At 48.0% G+C, this 16,865-nt stretch overlaps 1 protein-coding gene across 4 annotated transcripts in view; it reads left to right on the top strand.

The window, feature by feature from the left end:
- The window catches only part of LOC134910211 (interferon-induced, double-stranded RNA-activated protein kinase-like), a 237,276-nt gene that overhangs the window by 95,394 nt on the left and 125,017 nt on the right, over positions 1 to 16,865 (top strand). For all 4 annotated transcript variants that reach the window (XM_063917985.1, XM_063917983.1, XM_063917984.1 and 1 more), the window contains 3 exons: positions 6,113 to 6,179; positions 8,384 to 8,439; positions 15,923 to 15,989. In XM_063917985.1, the coding sequence (XP_063774055.1) occupies positions 6,113 to 6,179; positions 8,384 to 8,439; positions 15,923 to 15,989 (190 nt within the window). The remainder of the gene's footprint in view (positions 1 to 6,112; positions 6,180 to 8,383; positions 8,440 to 15,922; positions 15,990 to 16,865) is intronic.

The raw sequence follows: 16,865 nt of genomic DNA, 5'->3' as shown, positions 1-16,865 counted from the left end.
TCACTCCCCCCGTCACCCGGCTGCATTGAAGTGCAGGCAAATATGGACGAGATCGTCCATATTGGCCTGCATGCACAGCCGACGGGAGACCAGCGATGAACGAGCGCGGGGACGCGCATCGTTCATCGCTTAAGTCTCCACACTGAAAGATATGAACGAGTTCTCGTTCATTTATGAACGAGATCGTTCATATCTTTCAGAATATCGCCAAGTGTGTAGGGCCCATTAGATTTGGGTGGGTTATTTTATTTCTGTGCAGGGTAAATGCCTGCTGCTTTATTTTTACACTGCAAATTAGATTGCAGATTGAACACACCACACACCACACACCACACCCACACCCAACTGCTAACAAAATTCCTGCTGCGATCAACTTGGAATTACCCCCATTGACTCATGCAACATACAGACATTTCTTCGTCGTCCACTAGGGGGCACAGGGATAAACACTGGGTATAGGAAGGCTGAGGACTGAGTCCGGGCACCAAAGAGTTACAGAACTCTTCCCAGCAGCCCTCAGTCCTCCTCTCTCCTATACCCCGCCCGATGACCACGACCCGCCAGTTTTTTTTCTTTGGTGAACGGCAGGAGCTAGGAACTTAGCTCCCAGTTTACAGAATGGATTTTTCTGAGCATTAGCTCAGGCACAGTATCTGCGTCCCCTGGGGTCCTGTCGCCATAGAAGGAGGGAGTCCATGCCTGTAGCCCTCCTCCCCCCCCCTCCACCCGGGGCTCGCATTTACAATGTATTCTGCCTGCCTGGGGGCTGTATCCTCCTCCTTCTCAGTTCCCCTCCCTCAAGATTCTGGGCAGCCATTTTAGGCACATTGCTGACCCAGTTTGAGAAGGAGAGGTTCCCTCAGCTCTTCTCTCTCCAGTTCCTCGCTCCTGCAGCCTGGTTCTTCGCCTTCTCCTTCCTGCTACTTCGAAGTATAATTGCTAAGTATAATTTATTGCCTCCACACCCTGGTTTTCTGCTGTGCATTGAGTGTAGAGTGTCTGTAAGACTCTGCCACTCACTAATAGGAACAATCTATTGCAGAGATTTTCAACCTTTTACAACTTGCGGCACACTGAACAAGATTTAAATATTGCCAAGGCACATTCAAATATAATGGTGATGCATGGTGTGGTTGCGTGTTCTAGGATGTAATGTAGCAGCTTCTCCATAGGTAACGCCTGAGCCACATCTGAGAAAGCCAGAAAAGCCCAACACTGCCTGGGCTCAAAATTAGAACTGGCTCTGCAACCACGAAACCCACCAGTATTGATCATTCCAGGGCCTCAGTAGCGGCAAAACACTGACTGGCCTGGCTGTGCTTCTATGGTGGTACACCTGGAGACTGCTCAGGGCACACTAATGTGCCACGGCATAGTGGTTGAAAAACACTGATCTATTGCATTGACATTCTATTGTTATATACCTTACCCCATTAATATAGGGAAAGTTGGTTTCCTCATTTGCAATGTTGGTATTCTACTCTTATTTTATTTTCAGTGTGGTGACTGCCTTGTATTTTGCTAACATGTCTGCTAGAAACAAGGCTAACAGGGAGGTCACTCCTCCAGACCCTCGTACTTGCAGGGTCGGTGTCACTATTATTTCTCCACAGGACCCAGATAATGATGGCTTATGCGTCCGCTGCTTCACGTCATCTAAGAATGTGACACCGGTACAGCTGACACCCTCTCCTGAACTGGTTTGGTCGTCGACGTTGACACAGGTAATGTCTCAGCTACTTGATCGCCTGCCGGCTCCGCCTCCTGCTCCTCTTCCAGATGTGGCCAGCTGGGCCCCTGCAGGGGGGGGGCCACTTCTTTCCAACCTCAGATGCCTCAGATTGAGCCAGTCTTTTACGCAGTCGGTACAGGGCTTAGCACAGATGTCAGCTTCTGTTCAACAACTCTTAGAAAGAGACAGGCCTGCTAGGCGTAGGTTACCGGCCAGTGATAGTTCTACTTCACTGGCCCAGTCAGACCCTGAGTCGGTGTCGGACCTGGAGGACACTGGGTCGGCGAATTCCGACCAGGAGTCTTCTTTGGGTTACGGAAGAGTCTATGTCTCTGACCGATGTTGATGCTTTGGTTCGAGCTGTCAGGTCAGTACTTCAAATTGAAGACTCTGATCCAGTTCCTAAGGATATGGTGCCATTGTTTAAATGGCAGAAAAAAGAGTCAACCCAGTTTCCTTGCTCCGCTCAATTAGAAGATCTCTTAGAGTTTGCTGAGACTTCCAAACGCTTTCATGTGCCTAAGCACATGGCTTCCTTTTACCCACTACCTCCTAAAGCGCGTGCTAAGTGGGAAACTCCTCCTCCGGTGGAAGCCCATGTGGCAGACTGGTGAGATCTTCAATCCTTCCCATTCCGGACACGTCTTCCCTAAATGACTCTATGGATCGGAATTTGGAAGCTTTCCTGAGAACGGCTTACTCGCATGCTGGGGCGGTGGCTTGTCTTGCCCTGGCCTCAGCCTGGGTTGCCAAGGCCATCGATAGCTGGACAGAACTGTTGGAATAAGGACTTTTGTCTGGTACTAGCAGACTGGAATTGCTCACCCACTTGCTCAATATTAAACAGGCTAGCACCTGTTTGGGGGATGCAACTGTGGATACCAGGGTTCTAACCTCCAAGGTATTGGCAGCAACTATAGTCGGGTGCTCTGGCTCCGGTCCTGGCGTGCTGATGCCAACTCAAAAAATGCTCTGGAGGCTCTTCCCTTTTCTGGAGATACTCTCTTTGGGCAGGGTCTGGACAAGATTGTCACAACTTTAGCGGAAGCCAAGACCGCCTTCCTTCCTTCAGCAGCTCTTTCCAAGGCCAGAACTACATTTCGTTCCTTTCGCCCACAGGGAGGAGCTAAGGGTCAGGCTTCCTCACGGTACCAGGCACCATCCAAGGGAGCCAAGCCCCGCACTAAACAGCCATGGGCCACCAGACGCCCAGCTCCCAAGCAGACTGAGAAGCCTGCCGAGTGACGGTGTGGGCCTCCCTGTTGGGGACCCCAGGGTGGGAGGCCGACTTCTGCGGTTTGCCTCGTTATGGCTGGACACCACGTTGGACATATGGGTCAGGCACATTGTTTCTCAGGGGTACGCTATATCCTTTCGGAAGCGTCCTCGTCTCAGGTGCTTTTCCACAGGTCTCCCTACGGATCTGGGCAAAGCAGAAGCTCTTCAGTAATCTGTTCGTTCCAATGTGATTATCCCAGTTCCTCAGTCCCAGAGAGGACAAGGATTTTATTCAACACTGTTTCTGGTGCGCAAGCCGGATGGCTCTTTCCGCCCTATACTCAATTTGAAGTCGTTGAACAAGGCTCTGCGAATTCCCAAGTTCTGCATGGAGTCCCTCCACAAGATTATCCTTGCCTTGGAGCAGGGGGACTTTCTGGCATCACTGGACATTCAGGATGCCTATTTGCATATTCCAATTTGGGCCAGTCATCGGCGATTCCTCAGGTTTGCCATTCAACAGGACCATTACCAATTTCAGGCGTTGCCGTTCGGTTTGTCAACGGTACCTCGTGTTTTTACTAAAGTCGCAGGGGTGTATGGATCCTTCCTTATTTGGACGACCTGCTCCTCATGGCCCAGTCTCGGGAGGTACTACTTCAGCATATTCAGCTTACAGTGAATCTTCTACAATCTCACGGCTGGAATATAAATTGGCGCAAATTATCCTTGGTGCCTTCGCAGGAGATTATACATTTGGGAGCACTGCTCAATTTGCGGCTCCAACGCATCTTCCTCCTAGAGGATAAAATTCAAACTCTTCAATTCAAGATTCATCGTTTTCTTCTTCACCACAGCGTGTCCATACAGGCATGTATGCGCATCCTGGGGTCCATGGTGGCCACTTTCGACATGGCGGAGTACGCACAGTTTTATTCGCGACCTCTTCAGTTGGAAGTGTTAGCCAAATGGAATGGATCCCACCTGCATATCGCAGGACAGTCCATTGTCCTGTCCAGAGATGTGCGGTACTCCCTTTTGTGGTGGCTTCTTCTGTCCACCCTGGATCAGGGTCGCCCCCTTTGGATCCAGGACTGGATCCTACTCACCACGAATGCCAGCCTGCGATGATGGGGTGCACTCTCCGACCAGTATACATTCCAAGTTCTGCCCAGGAAAGCAAGCTTCTCATCAATGTCCTGGAGCTCAGGGCTATATACAGAGCCTTCCGAGCAGCGCTAGCTCTCCTTCAAGGTCGACCAGTCAAAATTCAATCTGACAACGCGACCGCAGTCGCTTACATAAATCGGCAGGGCGGCACCCGCAGTCGCGGGGCAATACGAGATGCAACGCACATCTTTTATTGGGCGGAGCGGCATCTTCCCGAGCTGTCGGCTATATTCATACCGGGGGTCCTCAACTGGGAGGCGAACTTCCTAAGTCACCAGGACATGCATTCCGGAGAATGAGTCCTCCATCCGGAGGTCTTTCAGTTGCTGGTTCGTCGTTGGGGACTTCCAGACATCGACATGATGGCGTCTCTGCACAATCACCAAGGTTCTGCGCTCGCACAAGAGATCTGGCAGCCTTCTTGGTGGACGCCTTAACAGTTCCATGGGAGTTTTCACTGGTATATGTCTTTCCTCCAATCTCAATGCTGCTGTGCGTACTTCGCAAGTTGAAGCTGGAGGGGGCACTATGATTCTCATTGCATCAGATTGGCCATGTCGCGGTTGGTACACAGAGCAGCAGAGTTTCTCCATCGACTTCCCGCTCCGTCTTCCGCGGTGGCCGGATCTTCTGTCCCAGGCCCCGTGTCTACATGCGGATCTCGACTGATTGGCATCGATGGCGTGGCTCTTGAGGTATCCGTCCTGAGAAAGAAAGGCTTTTCTCGGAAGTTTATCTCGACCATGCTTCGAGCTAGGAAACCATCTTCATCCTGAGTTTATCACAGAGTCTGGAAGGCTTTCTTCTCTTGGTGTTCCCAGCGGCAGTTTAGCCTGCGGTCTTTCCGCCTTTCATGGCTGTTAGCACTTCTCCAGTCGGGGCTTGAACTGGGCCTTAGCCTTTCCTCCCTCAAGGTCCAAGTTTCTGCCCTTTCTGTCCTCTTCCAACGTCGGTTGACTCTCACCTGCCGGACGTGTACTCCATCTACACTCTCCATTTGTGCCCCCGTTTGCTCCGTGGGCCTTGTCGTTGGTCCTTCGGATCCTTCAGGCTGCGCTGTTTGAACCTCTGGACAAGGTCGAGCATAAATGTCTCACGTGGAAAATGGTATTTCTTCTGGTCATTTCCTATGCTTGCCGTGTTTCTGACCTCAGCGCCTTATCCTGGCGCTCCCCCTTTCCTGGTGTTCCATTCAGATTGTGTGGTCCTGCGAACCCGGTTAGGTCACCTGCCGAAGGTGGTCTACCGTCCCAGGACGCCTCCTTTGGTCGTTGTGTTCTCGGCGCAGTCCAGGAGCGTTCCCGCCCCTGAGTGGACAGCTTTTGGACGTTCCAGCATTTATCCCTGTGCCCCATTGTGGACGACGAAGAAAATAAGATTTACAATATGTTCTTACCTGGGTAAATCTTTTTCTTTGAGTCCATAGCGGGCACAGGGCGCCCCTCCCTTCATGCACCTGTCTTGCTTGACATTGTTCCTCTGTTAGAGAGTGTGTACAGTTGATGCCTGTGTATGGCTCTGTCTGTGTGATAGTCTTCCTTCCTCCTTTCTTCGCTCCTGCCGGGGTCTTGCTAACTAAAAACTGGCGGGCCGTGGTCAGCGGACAGGGTATAGGAGAGAGGAGGACTGAGGGCTGCTGGGAAGAGTTCTGTAACTCTTTGGTGCCTGGAATCAGCCTTCCTATACCCAGCGTTTATCCCTGTGCCCTCTATGGACTCGAAGAAAAATATTTACCAGGTAAAAACCTAAATCTTATTTTTTTTGAAACTGGTGCAAGGAAATAATCATTGTGCTGTTGCATTTTAAACTGCACTAGAAGAAGGACATATATGATTGCATACTGAGGGCAGCAACACCTTTTTATTTTGCACCAGTTACTTTATAAAGGACCACTGCATAAATTATGTATTAGAAGCCTTGCAGACCAATGACCTCTGCACTTCTTGATGTATAGTCTACACTTGAGTACTAACACATTTTATTGTCTTGTAGCGTCAGTAACAGCTCTTCAAACACGCCAGAAAGTCAACATTCACAGTCGGAATCTAGTGACTCACAGGTATTGTTAACCTTCTATGTGATGTAACTTCTGTCTGCATTGGCATACATATGGGTTGACTGAGAGTTACACACAAGCTGGTCGCAAGTGTATGCCTTGCATGCACAAAAATTATTACAACATTTAGCCTATTGTCATGATCTGGGGAATATATCTGGATGGAGTGTTGCAGAGGTGATTAATAGATTCTTGACACGAAGAATGGTGACGAGCTTGACACGTAGTTGATCTTCTGACGATAACCCCAGACGCCTGGGTGTAAGACTCAGAGTAACACCCAGCAGGTCTTCATGCCTATAAGAGCCACTTTTTCCATAAGACTTTATATGTCTACCGGTACTGGGATGCCCACCAGGACTTAAGCCACTGGTGACAGTACAAGTTTACCCCCGAGACGACCAGAGTTATCAGTCGGCAGAAAAGACAGGGAAAGAAAGATAAGACTGAGACCAAGTTTGGGTCAGAGGACAGGAGACTAAGTACAGGAACTAAGAGGTATGCAAGAGATGCTGTTATGCAAGGAGCTATGGTGATGAAGGGTAAATGTGGTGATAATGTATGAAGTAGCTAAATGTAAATAACAATGATAATGGACTATAGCAGATACACCAAAGAGAAAGACAAGACAAAGAATAAATGCTGTGTGGAAGAATCCAGACTACACCTGAAGCTAAGCAAACAGGATCCAGACAGGATTAGGACTGCCAGACAGGACACCGTGCTTGAAGCATGGCAAGCCATGCGTGAGGACGTGGTACACTTATATGGTGTTCATGTCGACCTATGTTGACATGCACACAAAAAGTAAAATGTGTGTCGACTTTTCGACCTGTCGACATTTTAAATGTCTGTGTTTTGACCGTGTCGGGATTTTGACCGTTGGCCGATTGTTGTTGGTATTTTGATCATTGGGATTTTGATTGAGATCAGGGCTTTGTGGGGGCCAAATCATTACTTCCAGGACTCCTTGTTCTTCTTTATGCTGGAGATAGTTCGTAATGACAGGATAATAATAATAATGATAGTTTTTAATGACTTATCCATCATGCAGTACCATCAGGGAGGCGTCTGATTGCCTCCAAATTTATTCTGCAGAAGGTCAACTACCCAAACATACATTAAGAACTATCTTTAGTATAAAGAAGAACAAGGAGTCCTGGAATTGATGATATGGCCCCCACAGAGCCTTGATGTCAACATCATTGAGTCTGTCTGGGATTACATGAAGAGACAGAAGGATTTGAGCAAGCCTACATCCACAGAAGGGGATCCGGTCAGGATCCCAGCAGTCAAAATACCGACACCGGAATGCTGGCACCGGCATCCTGACTGGAATCACAATCCCAGAGACACCATCCCGACACCTGTAATCCTGAGCGAGATACTGCCTGAGAGGTTAATACCTATTATACTACGCCCCTTTTAACTGCGGGGAGGGGGGTTAGGTTTAGGCTGTGGGAAGTGCGGCTTAGATTTAGGCAGCCCCGGGAGGGTTAGGCTGCAGGAAGGGGGGGAGTTAGGTTTAGGCACCATCGGGGAGGGTTAGGGTTAGCCTGCAGGGGGAATGAACAGAAGAGAAATCTAAATCAAATTAATATTTGGTGTGACCACCCTTTCTGTTCAAAACAGCATCAATTCTTCTAGGTACACTTGCAGTTTTCGACGGAACTTACCTTCTCCTTGTTGGAATTCTCACTGTCCAGACCGCGGCATCTCAACCGCCAGTATTTCAAACCCAACCCCACAGAATATCTGTGGTTAATAAACTATTAACACTTCTATTTTTTAGAGCATTCTTACATTGCAGCATTTTTTCCACACCAGACATTTGCACAGTATTGTATGTAAATCCTACAGCATACGCATTGCAATGGTCCAGTGTTTTCTGTTTGCTAGTGCATCATCTTTCACTTTCACCAACCCCATGCAAAAAGATCTGTCTGACATAGACAGCCATTCTGTGTATGCACGACTATGGTGTAGCACTGGCTACACATCATGACACTTCCCTAAAACTCTTTCGTGTGTATGTCCACTTGATACCCAGAAACTCCCATTTTACATATGGAGAGAAAGGGATGAGATCTGTCCGCCAATTTCGCTACAGCGCAGTTGGATAAAATGTGCTAGATGCAGCCACATACGTGTTTTTGAATAAATAAACCGTCTGAATATTTAAAATAACTTGTTCTGCTTTGACTTAGATAATATTTCGCTCTTCAGATAGTGGGATCCCAGCTGCACCAAAGAGACCACAAAGGTAGGTTTTGTTTCCTTGAGTCTCTCTTTTCTTAAAGTATTTACTTTTACTTAAAAAAAAAAAAAAAAAAATTGCTTTGTTTTTTATAAATTTTTTAACTACATTTAATTACCCCGTTACCCCCAATCCCATAGGTCTACATTGTAACATTACCCTCCACCCCCAGTGGCAATAGATCCTCCAGAGGCATTACCCCCACCACCGCAGTGTTAGTAGATTCCCATGTGGCATTTCCCTACCCAGTGTCTATAACTTCTTCCTTCCCAGTGTTGGTAAACTCCACATCCATTTAATCCCCTTCGCCCTTATCTAGTGCCAGTAACTTCCTTTGTCAAATGAAACTCCAACCCCCAGTATTCATAGATTGCCCCAGTTGGCATAGATCCTCACCTGTCATTAATCCTCCTCCCCCTCATGCAGATCACAGCAGACTTGGTTCAGCAATAGTGTGAACATTATACTAGAGCGCATGTGCCCTATAGTAAAGTTAAATTCAGGTGCAAACTTTACTATAGGGCAAATGCGCTCTAGAATGCCGTTCGCACAGCATCCTGGGATGTAAAATCGTCAATGGTGTTAGGGACAAAAGAAGGAGGAAATTTCTTCTGCACTTACACAGAAGGGTTTTTAGTTTGGAAAATTGGAGCTACTACAGTCATTTGATCTTGAATGTGAAAACTAAAGACATTATAGTAGATTTTTAGGAAATGGAATAAGCAGGACCATTGCCCTTTAGTCCTGAACAGGCAGATTGTGCAGGTGGTGGATTCCTCTACATTTTTAGGCATTAATATTACAAAGGGCCTGTCCTGGAGTGTTCACACTCAAAATGTAGTTAAGAAGGCACAGCAGGGTTTGTTTCTCTAACGTCCTAGTGTATACTGGGAATGTGCTTAGTACCATGGGGTATAGATCGGGTCCATTGGAGCCTGGCACTTTAAGAAATCAATTAGTGTTTCTGACCTCAGCGCCTTATCCTGGCGCTCCCCCTTTCCTGGTGTTCCATTCAGATTGTGTGGTCCTGCGAACCCGGTTAGGCCACATGCCGAAGGTGGTCTACCGTCCCAGGACGCCTCCTTTGGTCGTTGTGTTCTCGGCGCAGTCCAGGAGCGTTCCCGCCCCTGAGTGGACAGCTCTTGGACTTTCCAGCATTTATCCCTGTGCCCCATTGTGGACGACGACGAAAATAAGATTTACAGTATGTTCTTACCTGGGTAAATCTTTTTCTTTGAGTCCATAGCGGGCACAGGGCGCCCTCCCTTCATGTACCTGTCTTGCTTGACATTGTTCCTCTGTTAGAGAGTGTGTACAGTTGATGCCTGTGTATGGCTCTGTCTGTGTGATAGTCTTCCTTCCTCCTTTCTTCGCTCCTGCCGGGGTCTTGCTAACTAAAAACTGGCGGGCCGTGGTCAGCGGACAGGGTATAGGAGAGAGGAGGACTGAGGGCTGCTGGGAAGAGTTCTGTAACTCTTTGGTGCCTGGAATCAGCCTTCCTATACCCAGCGTTTATCCCTGTGCCCTCTATGGACTCGAAGAAAAATATTTAGCAGGTAAAAACCTAAATCTTATTTTCTCTATCGTCCTAAGTGGATGCTGGGGTTCCTGAAAGGACCATGGGGAATAGCGGCTCCGCAGGAGACAGGGCACAAAAAAGTAAAGCTTTACTAGGTCAGGTGGTGTGCACTGGCTCCTCCCCCCATGACCCTCCTCCAGACTCCAGTTAGATTTTGTGCCCGAACGAGAAGGGTGCAATCTAGGTGGCTCTCCTAAAGAGCTGCTTAGAGAAAGTTTAGTTTAGGTTTTTTTCTTTACAGTGAGTCCTGCTGGCAACAGGATCACTGCAACGTGGGACTTAGGGGGAAAGTAGTAAACTCACCTGCATGCAGAGTGGATTTGCTGCTTGGCTACTGGACACCATTAGCTCCAGAGGGATCGAACACAGGCCCAGCCGTGGAGTCCGGTCCCGGAGCCGCGCCGCCGACCCCCTTGCAGATGCTGAAGCGTGAAGAGGTCCGGAAACCGGCGGCTGAAGACTCCTCAGTCTTCATAAGGTAGCGCACAGCACTGCAGCTGTGCGCCATTTTCCTCTCAGCACACTTCACTGGGCAGTCACTGAGGGTGCAGAGCGCTGGGGGGGGGCGCTCTGAGAGGCAAATATAAACCTTATACAAGGCTAAAAATACCTCACATATAGCCCATAGGGGCTATATGGAGATATTTAACCCCTGCCTGACTGGAAAAATAGCGGGAGAAGAACCCGCCGAAAAAGGGGCGGGGCCTATCTCCTCAGCACACGGCGCCATTTTCTGTCACAGCTCCGCTGGTCAGAACGGCTCCCAGGTCTCTCCCCTGCACTGCACTACAGAAACAGGGTAAAACAGAGAGGGGGGGCACATTAATGGCTATATATATATATATATTAAAGCAGCTATAAGGGAGCACTTAATATAAGGATATCCCTTGTATATATAGCGCTTTGTGGTGTGTGCTGGCAGACTCTCCCTCTGTCTCCCCAAAAGGGCTAGTGGGTCCTGTCTTCATTAGAGCATTCCCTGTGAGTTTGCGGTGTGTGTCGGTACGTGGTGTCGACATGTATGAGGACGATATTGGTGTGGAGGCGGAGCAATTGCCAAATATGCAGATGTCACCCCCCAGGGGGTCGACACCAGAATGGATGCCTTTATTTGTGGAATTACGTGATGGTTTATCTTCCCTTAAACAGTCAGTTGAGGACATGAGGCGGCCGGACAATCAATTAATGCCTGTCCAGGCGCCTCAAACACCGTCAGGGGCTGTAAAACGCCCTTTGCCTCAGTCGGTCGACACAGACCCAGACACGGGCACTGATTCCAGTGACGACGGTAGAAATTCAAACGTATTTTCCAGTAGGGCCACACGTTATATGATTTTGGCAATGAAGGAGACGTTACATTTAGCTGATACTACAGATACCGTAAAACAGGGTATTATGTATGGTGTGAAAAAACTACAAACAGTTTTTCCTGAATCAGAAGAATTAAATGACGTGTGTGATGAAGCGTGGGTTGCTCCTGATAAAAAGTTGATAATTTCAAAAAAGTTATTGGCATTATACCCTTTCCCGCCAGAGGTTAGGGCGCGCTGGGAAACACCCCCTAAGGTGGACAAGGCGCTCACACGCTTATCCAAACAAGTGGCGTTACCCTCTCCTGAGACGGCCGCACTTAAGGATCCATCAGATAGAAAGATGGAAGTTATTCAAAAGAATATATACACACATGCAGGTGTTATACTACGACCAGCTATAGCAACTGCCTGGATGTGCAGTGCTGGAGTAGTTTGGTCAGAATCCCTGATTGAAAATATTGATACCCTAGATAGGGACAATGTTTTACTGTCGTTAGAACAAATAAAGGATGCATTTATCTATATGCGTGATGCACAGAGGGATATTTGCACACTGGCATCTCGGGTGAGTGCTATGTCCATTTCAGCCAGAAGAGCCTTATGGACACGACAGTGGACAGGCGATGCGGATTCAAAACGTCACATGGAGGTTTTGCCGTATAAAGGGGAGGAGTTATTTGGAGTTGGTCTATCAGACTTGGTGGCCACGGCTACTGCCGGGAAATCCACTTTTTTACCTCAAGTCACTCCCCAACAGAGAAAGGCACCGACCTTTCAACCGCAGCCTTTTCGCTCCTACAAAAATAAGAGAGCAAAGGGCTTGTCGTACCTGCCACGAGGCAGAGGAAGAGGGAAGAGACACCAACAGGCAGCTCCTTCCCAGGAACAGAAGCCCTCCCCGGCTCCTGCAAAAACCTCAGCATGACGCTGGGGCCTCTCAAGCGGACTCGGGGACAGTGGGGGGCCGTCTCAAAAATTACAGCGCGCAGTGGGCTCACTCGCAGGTAGACCCCTGGATCCTGCAGATAATATCTCAGGGGTACAGGTTGGAATTAGAGACGGATCCTCCTCATCGTTTCCTGAAGTCTGCCTTACCAACCGTCTCTTCCGAAAGGGAGAGGGTGTTGGAAGCCATTCACAAGCTGTACGCTCAGCAGGTGATAGTCAAAGTACCCCTATTACAACAAGGAAAGGGGTATTATTCCACTCTATTTGTGGTACCGAAGCCGGATGGCTCGGTAAGGCCTATTCTAAATCTGAAGTCCTTGAACCTCTACATAAAAAAGTTCAAGTTCAAGATGGAGTCACTCAGAGCAGTGATAGCGAACCTGGAAGAAGGGGACTTTATGGTATCCTTGGACATCAAGGATGCGTATCTACACGTTCCGATTTACCCCGCACACCAGGGGTACCTCAGGTTCATTGTTCAAAACTGTCACTATCAGTTTCAGACGCTGCCGTTCGGATTGTCCACGGCGCCTCGGGTCTTTACCAAGGTAATGGCCGAGATGATGATTCTTCTTCGAAGAAAAGGCGTATTAGTTATCCCATACTTGGACGATCTCCTAATAAGGGCAAGGTCCAGAGAACAGCTGGAGACAGCTTTAGCACTATCTCAAGAGGTGCTAAGACAACACGGGTGGATTCTGAATATTCCAAAATCCCATTTAATCCCGACAACTCGTCTGCTGTTCCTAGGAATGATTCTGGACACGGTTCAGAAAAAGGTTTTCCTTCCAGAGGAAAAAGCCAAGGAGTTATCCGATCTGGTCAGGAACCTCCTAAAACCAGGAAAAGTGTCAGTACATCAATGCACAAGAGTCCTGGGAAAAATGGTGGCTTCTTACGAAGCAATTCCATTCGGCAGATTCCATGCAAGAATATTCCAAAGGGATCTGTTGGACAAATGGTCAGGGTCGCATCTGCAGATGCACCTGCGAATAACCCTGTCACCAAAGACAAGGGTGTCACTTCTGTGGTGGTTGCAGAAGGCTCACCTATTAGAAGGCCGCAGATTCGGCATTCAGGATTGGATCCTGGTGACCACGGACGCCAGCCTGAGAGGCTGGGGAGCAGTCACACAAGGAAGAAACTTCCAGGGAGTATGGACGAGTCTGGAAAAGTCTCTTCACATAAACATTCTGGAACTAAGAGCAATCTACAATGCTCTAAGCCAGGCGGAACTTCTCCTGCAAGGAAAGCCGGTGTTGATTCAGTCGGACAACATCACGGCGGTCGCCCATGTAAACAGGCAGGGCGGCACAAGAAGCAGGAGTGCAATGGCAGAAGCTGCCAAGATTCTTCGCTGGGCGGAGAATCACGTGATAGCACTGTCAGCAGTGTTCATCCCGGGCGTGGACAACTGGGAAGCAGACTTCCTCAGCAGACACGATCTTCATCCGGGAGAGTGGGGTCTACATCCAGAAGTCTTCAACATGTTAATAGACCGTTGGGAAAGACCAATTGTAGACATGATGGCGTCTCGCCTCAACAAGAAACTGGACAAATATTGCGCCAGGTCAAGAGATCCACAGGCAATAGCTGTGGACGCACTGGTAACTCCTTGGGTGTACCAGTCAGTGTATGTGTTTCCTCCTCTGCCGCTCATACCAAAGGTATTGAAGATCATACGGCAAAGAAGAGTAAGAACAATACTAGTGGTTCCGGATTGGCCGAGAAGGACTTGGTATCCGGAACTTCAAGAGATGCTCACGGACGAACCGTGGCCTCTACCTCTGAGAAGGGACCTGCTACAGCAGGGTCCCTGTCTTTTTCAAGACTTACCGCGGCTGCGTTTGACGGCATGGCGGTTGAACGCCAGATCCTAAAAGGGAAAGGCATTCCAGAAGAAGTCATTCCTACCTTGATTAAGGCACGGAAGGAAGTCACCGTGAAACATTATCACCGCATTTGGCGAAAATATGTAGCGTGGTGCGAGGATCGGAAGGTTCCGACGGAGGAATTCCAACTGGGTCGTTTCCTACATTTCCTGCAATCAGGATTATCTATGGGTCTCAAATTGGGATCCATTAAGGTTCAAATTTCGGCCCTGTCAATATTCTTCCAAAAAGAATTGGCCTCTGTCCCTGAGGTCCAGACTTTTGTCAAGGGAGTACTGCATATACAGCCTCCTGTGGTGCCTCCGGTGGCACCGTGGGATCTAAATGTAGTTTTAGATTTCCTCAAATCCCATTGGTTTGAACCATTGAAAAAGGTGGATTTGAAATATCTCACATTGAAAGTGACTATGTTACTAGCCCTGGCCTCTGCCAGGAGAGTATCTGAATTGGCGGCTTTATCTTATAAAAGTCCTTATCTAATCTTCCATTCGGATAGGGCAGAACTGCGGACTCGTCCGCATTTTCTCCCTAAAGTGGTATCAGCATTTCATCTGAACCAACCTATTGTGGTGCCTGCGGCCACTAGCGACTTGGAGGACTCCAAGTTGTTGGACGTTGTCAGAGCCTTAAAAATATACATTGCAAGGACGGCTGGAGTCAGAAAATCTGACTCGCTGTTTATATTGTATGCACCCAACAAGTTGGGCGCACCTGCTTCTAAGCAGTCGATTGCTCGTTGGATTTGTAACACAATTCAACTTGCACATTCTGTGGCAGGCCTGCCACAGCCTAAAACTGTAAAAGCCCACTCCACAAGGAAGGTGGGCTCATCTTGGGCGGCTGCCCGAGGGGTCTCGGCATTACAACTCTGCCGAGCAGCTACGTGGTCGGGGGAGAACACGTTTGTAAAATTTTACAAATTTGATACCCTGGCAAAGGAGGACCTGGAGTTCTCTCATTCGGTGCTGCAGAGTCATCCGCACTCTCCCGCCCGTTTGGGAGCTTTGGTATAATCCCCATGGTCCTTTCAGGAACCCCAGCATCCACTTAGGACGATAGAGAAAATAAGAATTTACTTACCGATAATTCTATTTCTCGGAGTCCGTAGTGGATGCTGGGCGCCCATCCCAAGTGCGGATTATCTGCAATACTTGTACATAGTTATTGTTAACTAATTCGGGTTATTGTTAAGGAGCCATCTTTAAGAGGCCCTTTCTGTTGTCATACTGTTAACTGGGTTTAGATCACAAGTTGTACGGTGTGATTGGTGTGGCTGGTATGAGTCTTACCCGGGATTCAAAATGCCTCCCTTATTGTGTATGCTCGTCCGGGCACAGTACCTAACTGGAGTCTGGAGGAGGGTCATGGGGGGAGGAGCCAGTGCACACCACCTGACCTAGTAAAGCTTTACTTTTTTGTGCCCTGTCTCCTGCGGAGCCGCTATTCCCCATGGTCCTTTCAGGAACCCCAGCATCCACTACGGACTCCGAGAAATAGAATTATCGGTAAGTAAATTCTTATTTTTTTTTAAACTGGTGCAAGGAAATAATCATTGTGCTGTTGTATTTTAAACTGCACTAGAAGAAGGACATATATGATTGCATACTGGGGGCAGCAACACCTTTTTATTTTGCACCAGTTACTTTATAAAGGACCACTGCATAAATTATGTATTAGAAGCCTTGCAGACCAATGACCTCTGCACTTCTTGATGTATAGTCTACACTTGAGTACTAACACATTTTATTGTCTTGTAGCGTCAGTAACAGCTCTTCAAACACGCCAGAAAGTCAACATTCACAGTCGGAATCTAGTGACTCACAGGTATTGTTAACCTTCTATGTGATGTAACTTCTGTCTGCAATGGCATACATATGGGTTGACTGAGAGTTACACACAAGCTGGTCGCAAGTGTATGCCTTGCATGCACAAAAATTATTACAACATTTAGCCCATTGTCATGATCTGGGGAATATATCTGGATGGAGTGTTGCAGAGGTGATTAATAGATTCTTGACACGAAGAATGGTGACGAGCTTGACACGTAGTTGATCTTCTGACGATAACCCCAGACGCCTGGGTGTAAGACTCACAGAGTAACACTCAGCAGGTCTTCATGCCTATAAGAGCCACTTTTTCCATAAGACTTTATATGTCTACCGGTACTGGGATGCCCACCAGGACTTAAGCCACTGGTGACAGTACAAGTTTACCCCCGAGACGACCAGAGTTATCAGTTGGCAGAAAAGACAGGGAAAGAAAGATAAGACTGAGACCAAGTTTGGGTCAGAGGACAGGAGACTAAGTACAGGAACTAAGAGGTATGCAAGAGATGCTGTTATGCAAGGAGCTATGGTGATGAAGGGTAAATGTGGTGATAATGTATGAAGTAGCTAAATGTAAATAACAATGATAATGGACTATAGCAGATACACCAAAGAGAAAGACCAGACAAAGAATAAATGCTGTGTGGAAGAATCCAGACTACACCTGAAGCTAAGCAAACAGGATCCAGACAGGATTAGGACTGCCAGACAGGACACCGTGCTTGAAGCATGGCAAGCCATGCGTGAGGACGCGGTACACTTATATGGTGTTCATGTCGACCTATGTTGACATGCACACAAAAAGTAAAATGTTTGTCGACTTTTCGACCTGTCGACATTTTAAATGTCTGTGTTTTGACCGTGTCGGGATTTT

The sequence above is a fragment of the Pseudophryne corroboree genome, chromosome 4, assembly GCF_028390025.1.
Source record: "Pseudophryne corroboree isolate aPseCor3 chromosome 4, aPseCor3.hap2, whole genome shotgun sequence".
NCBI lineage: Eukaryota > Metazoa > Chordata > Amphibia > Anura > Myobatrachidae > Pseudophryne > Pseudophryne corroboree.
This window is presented reverse-complemented; position numbering and strand designations above follow the sequence as displayed.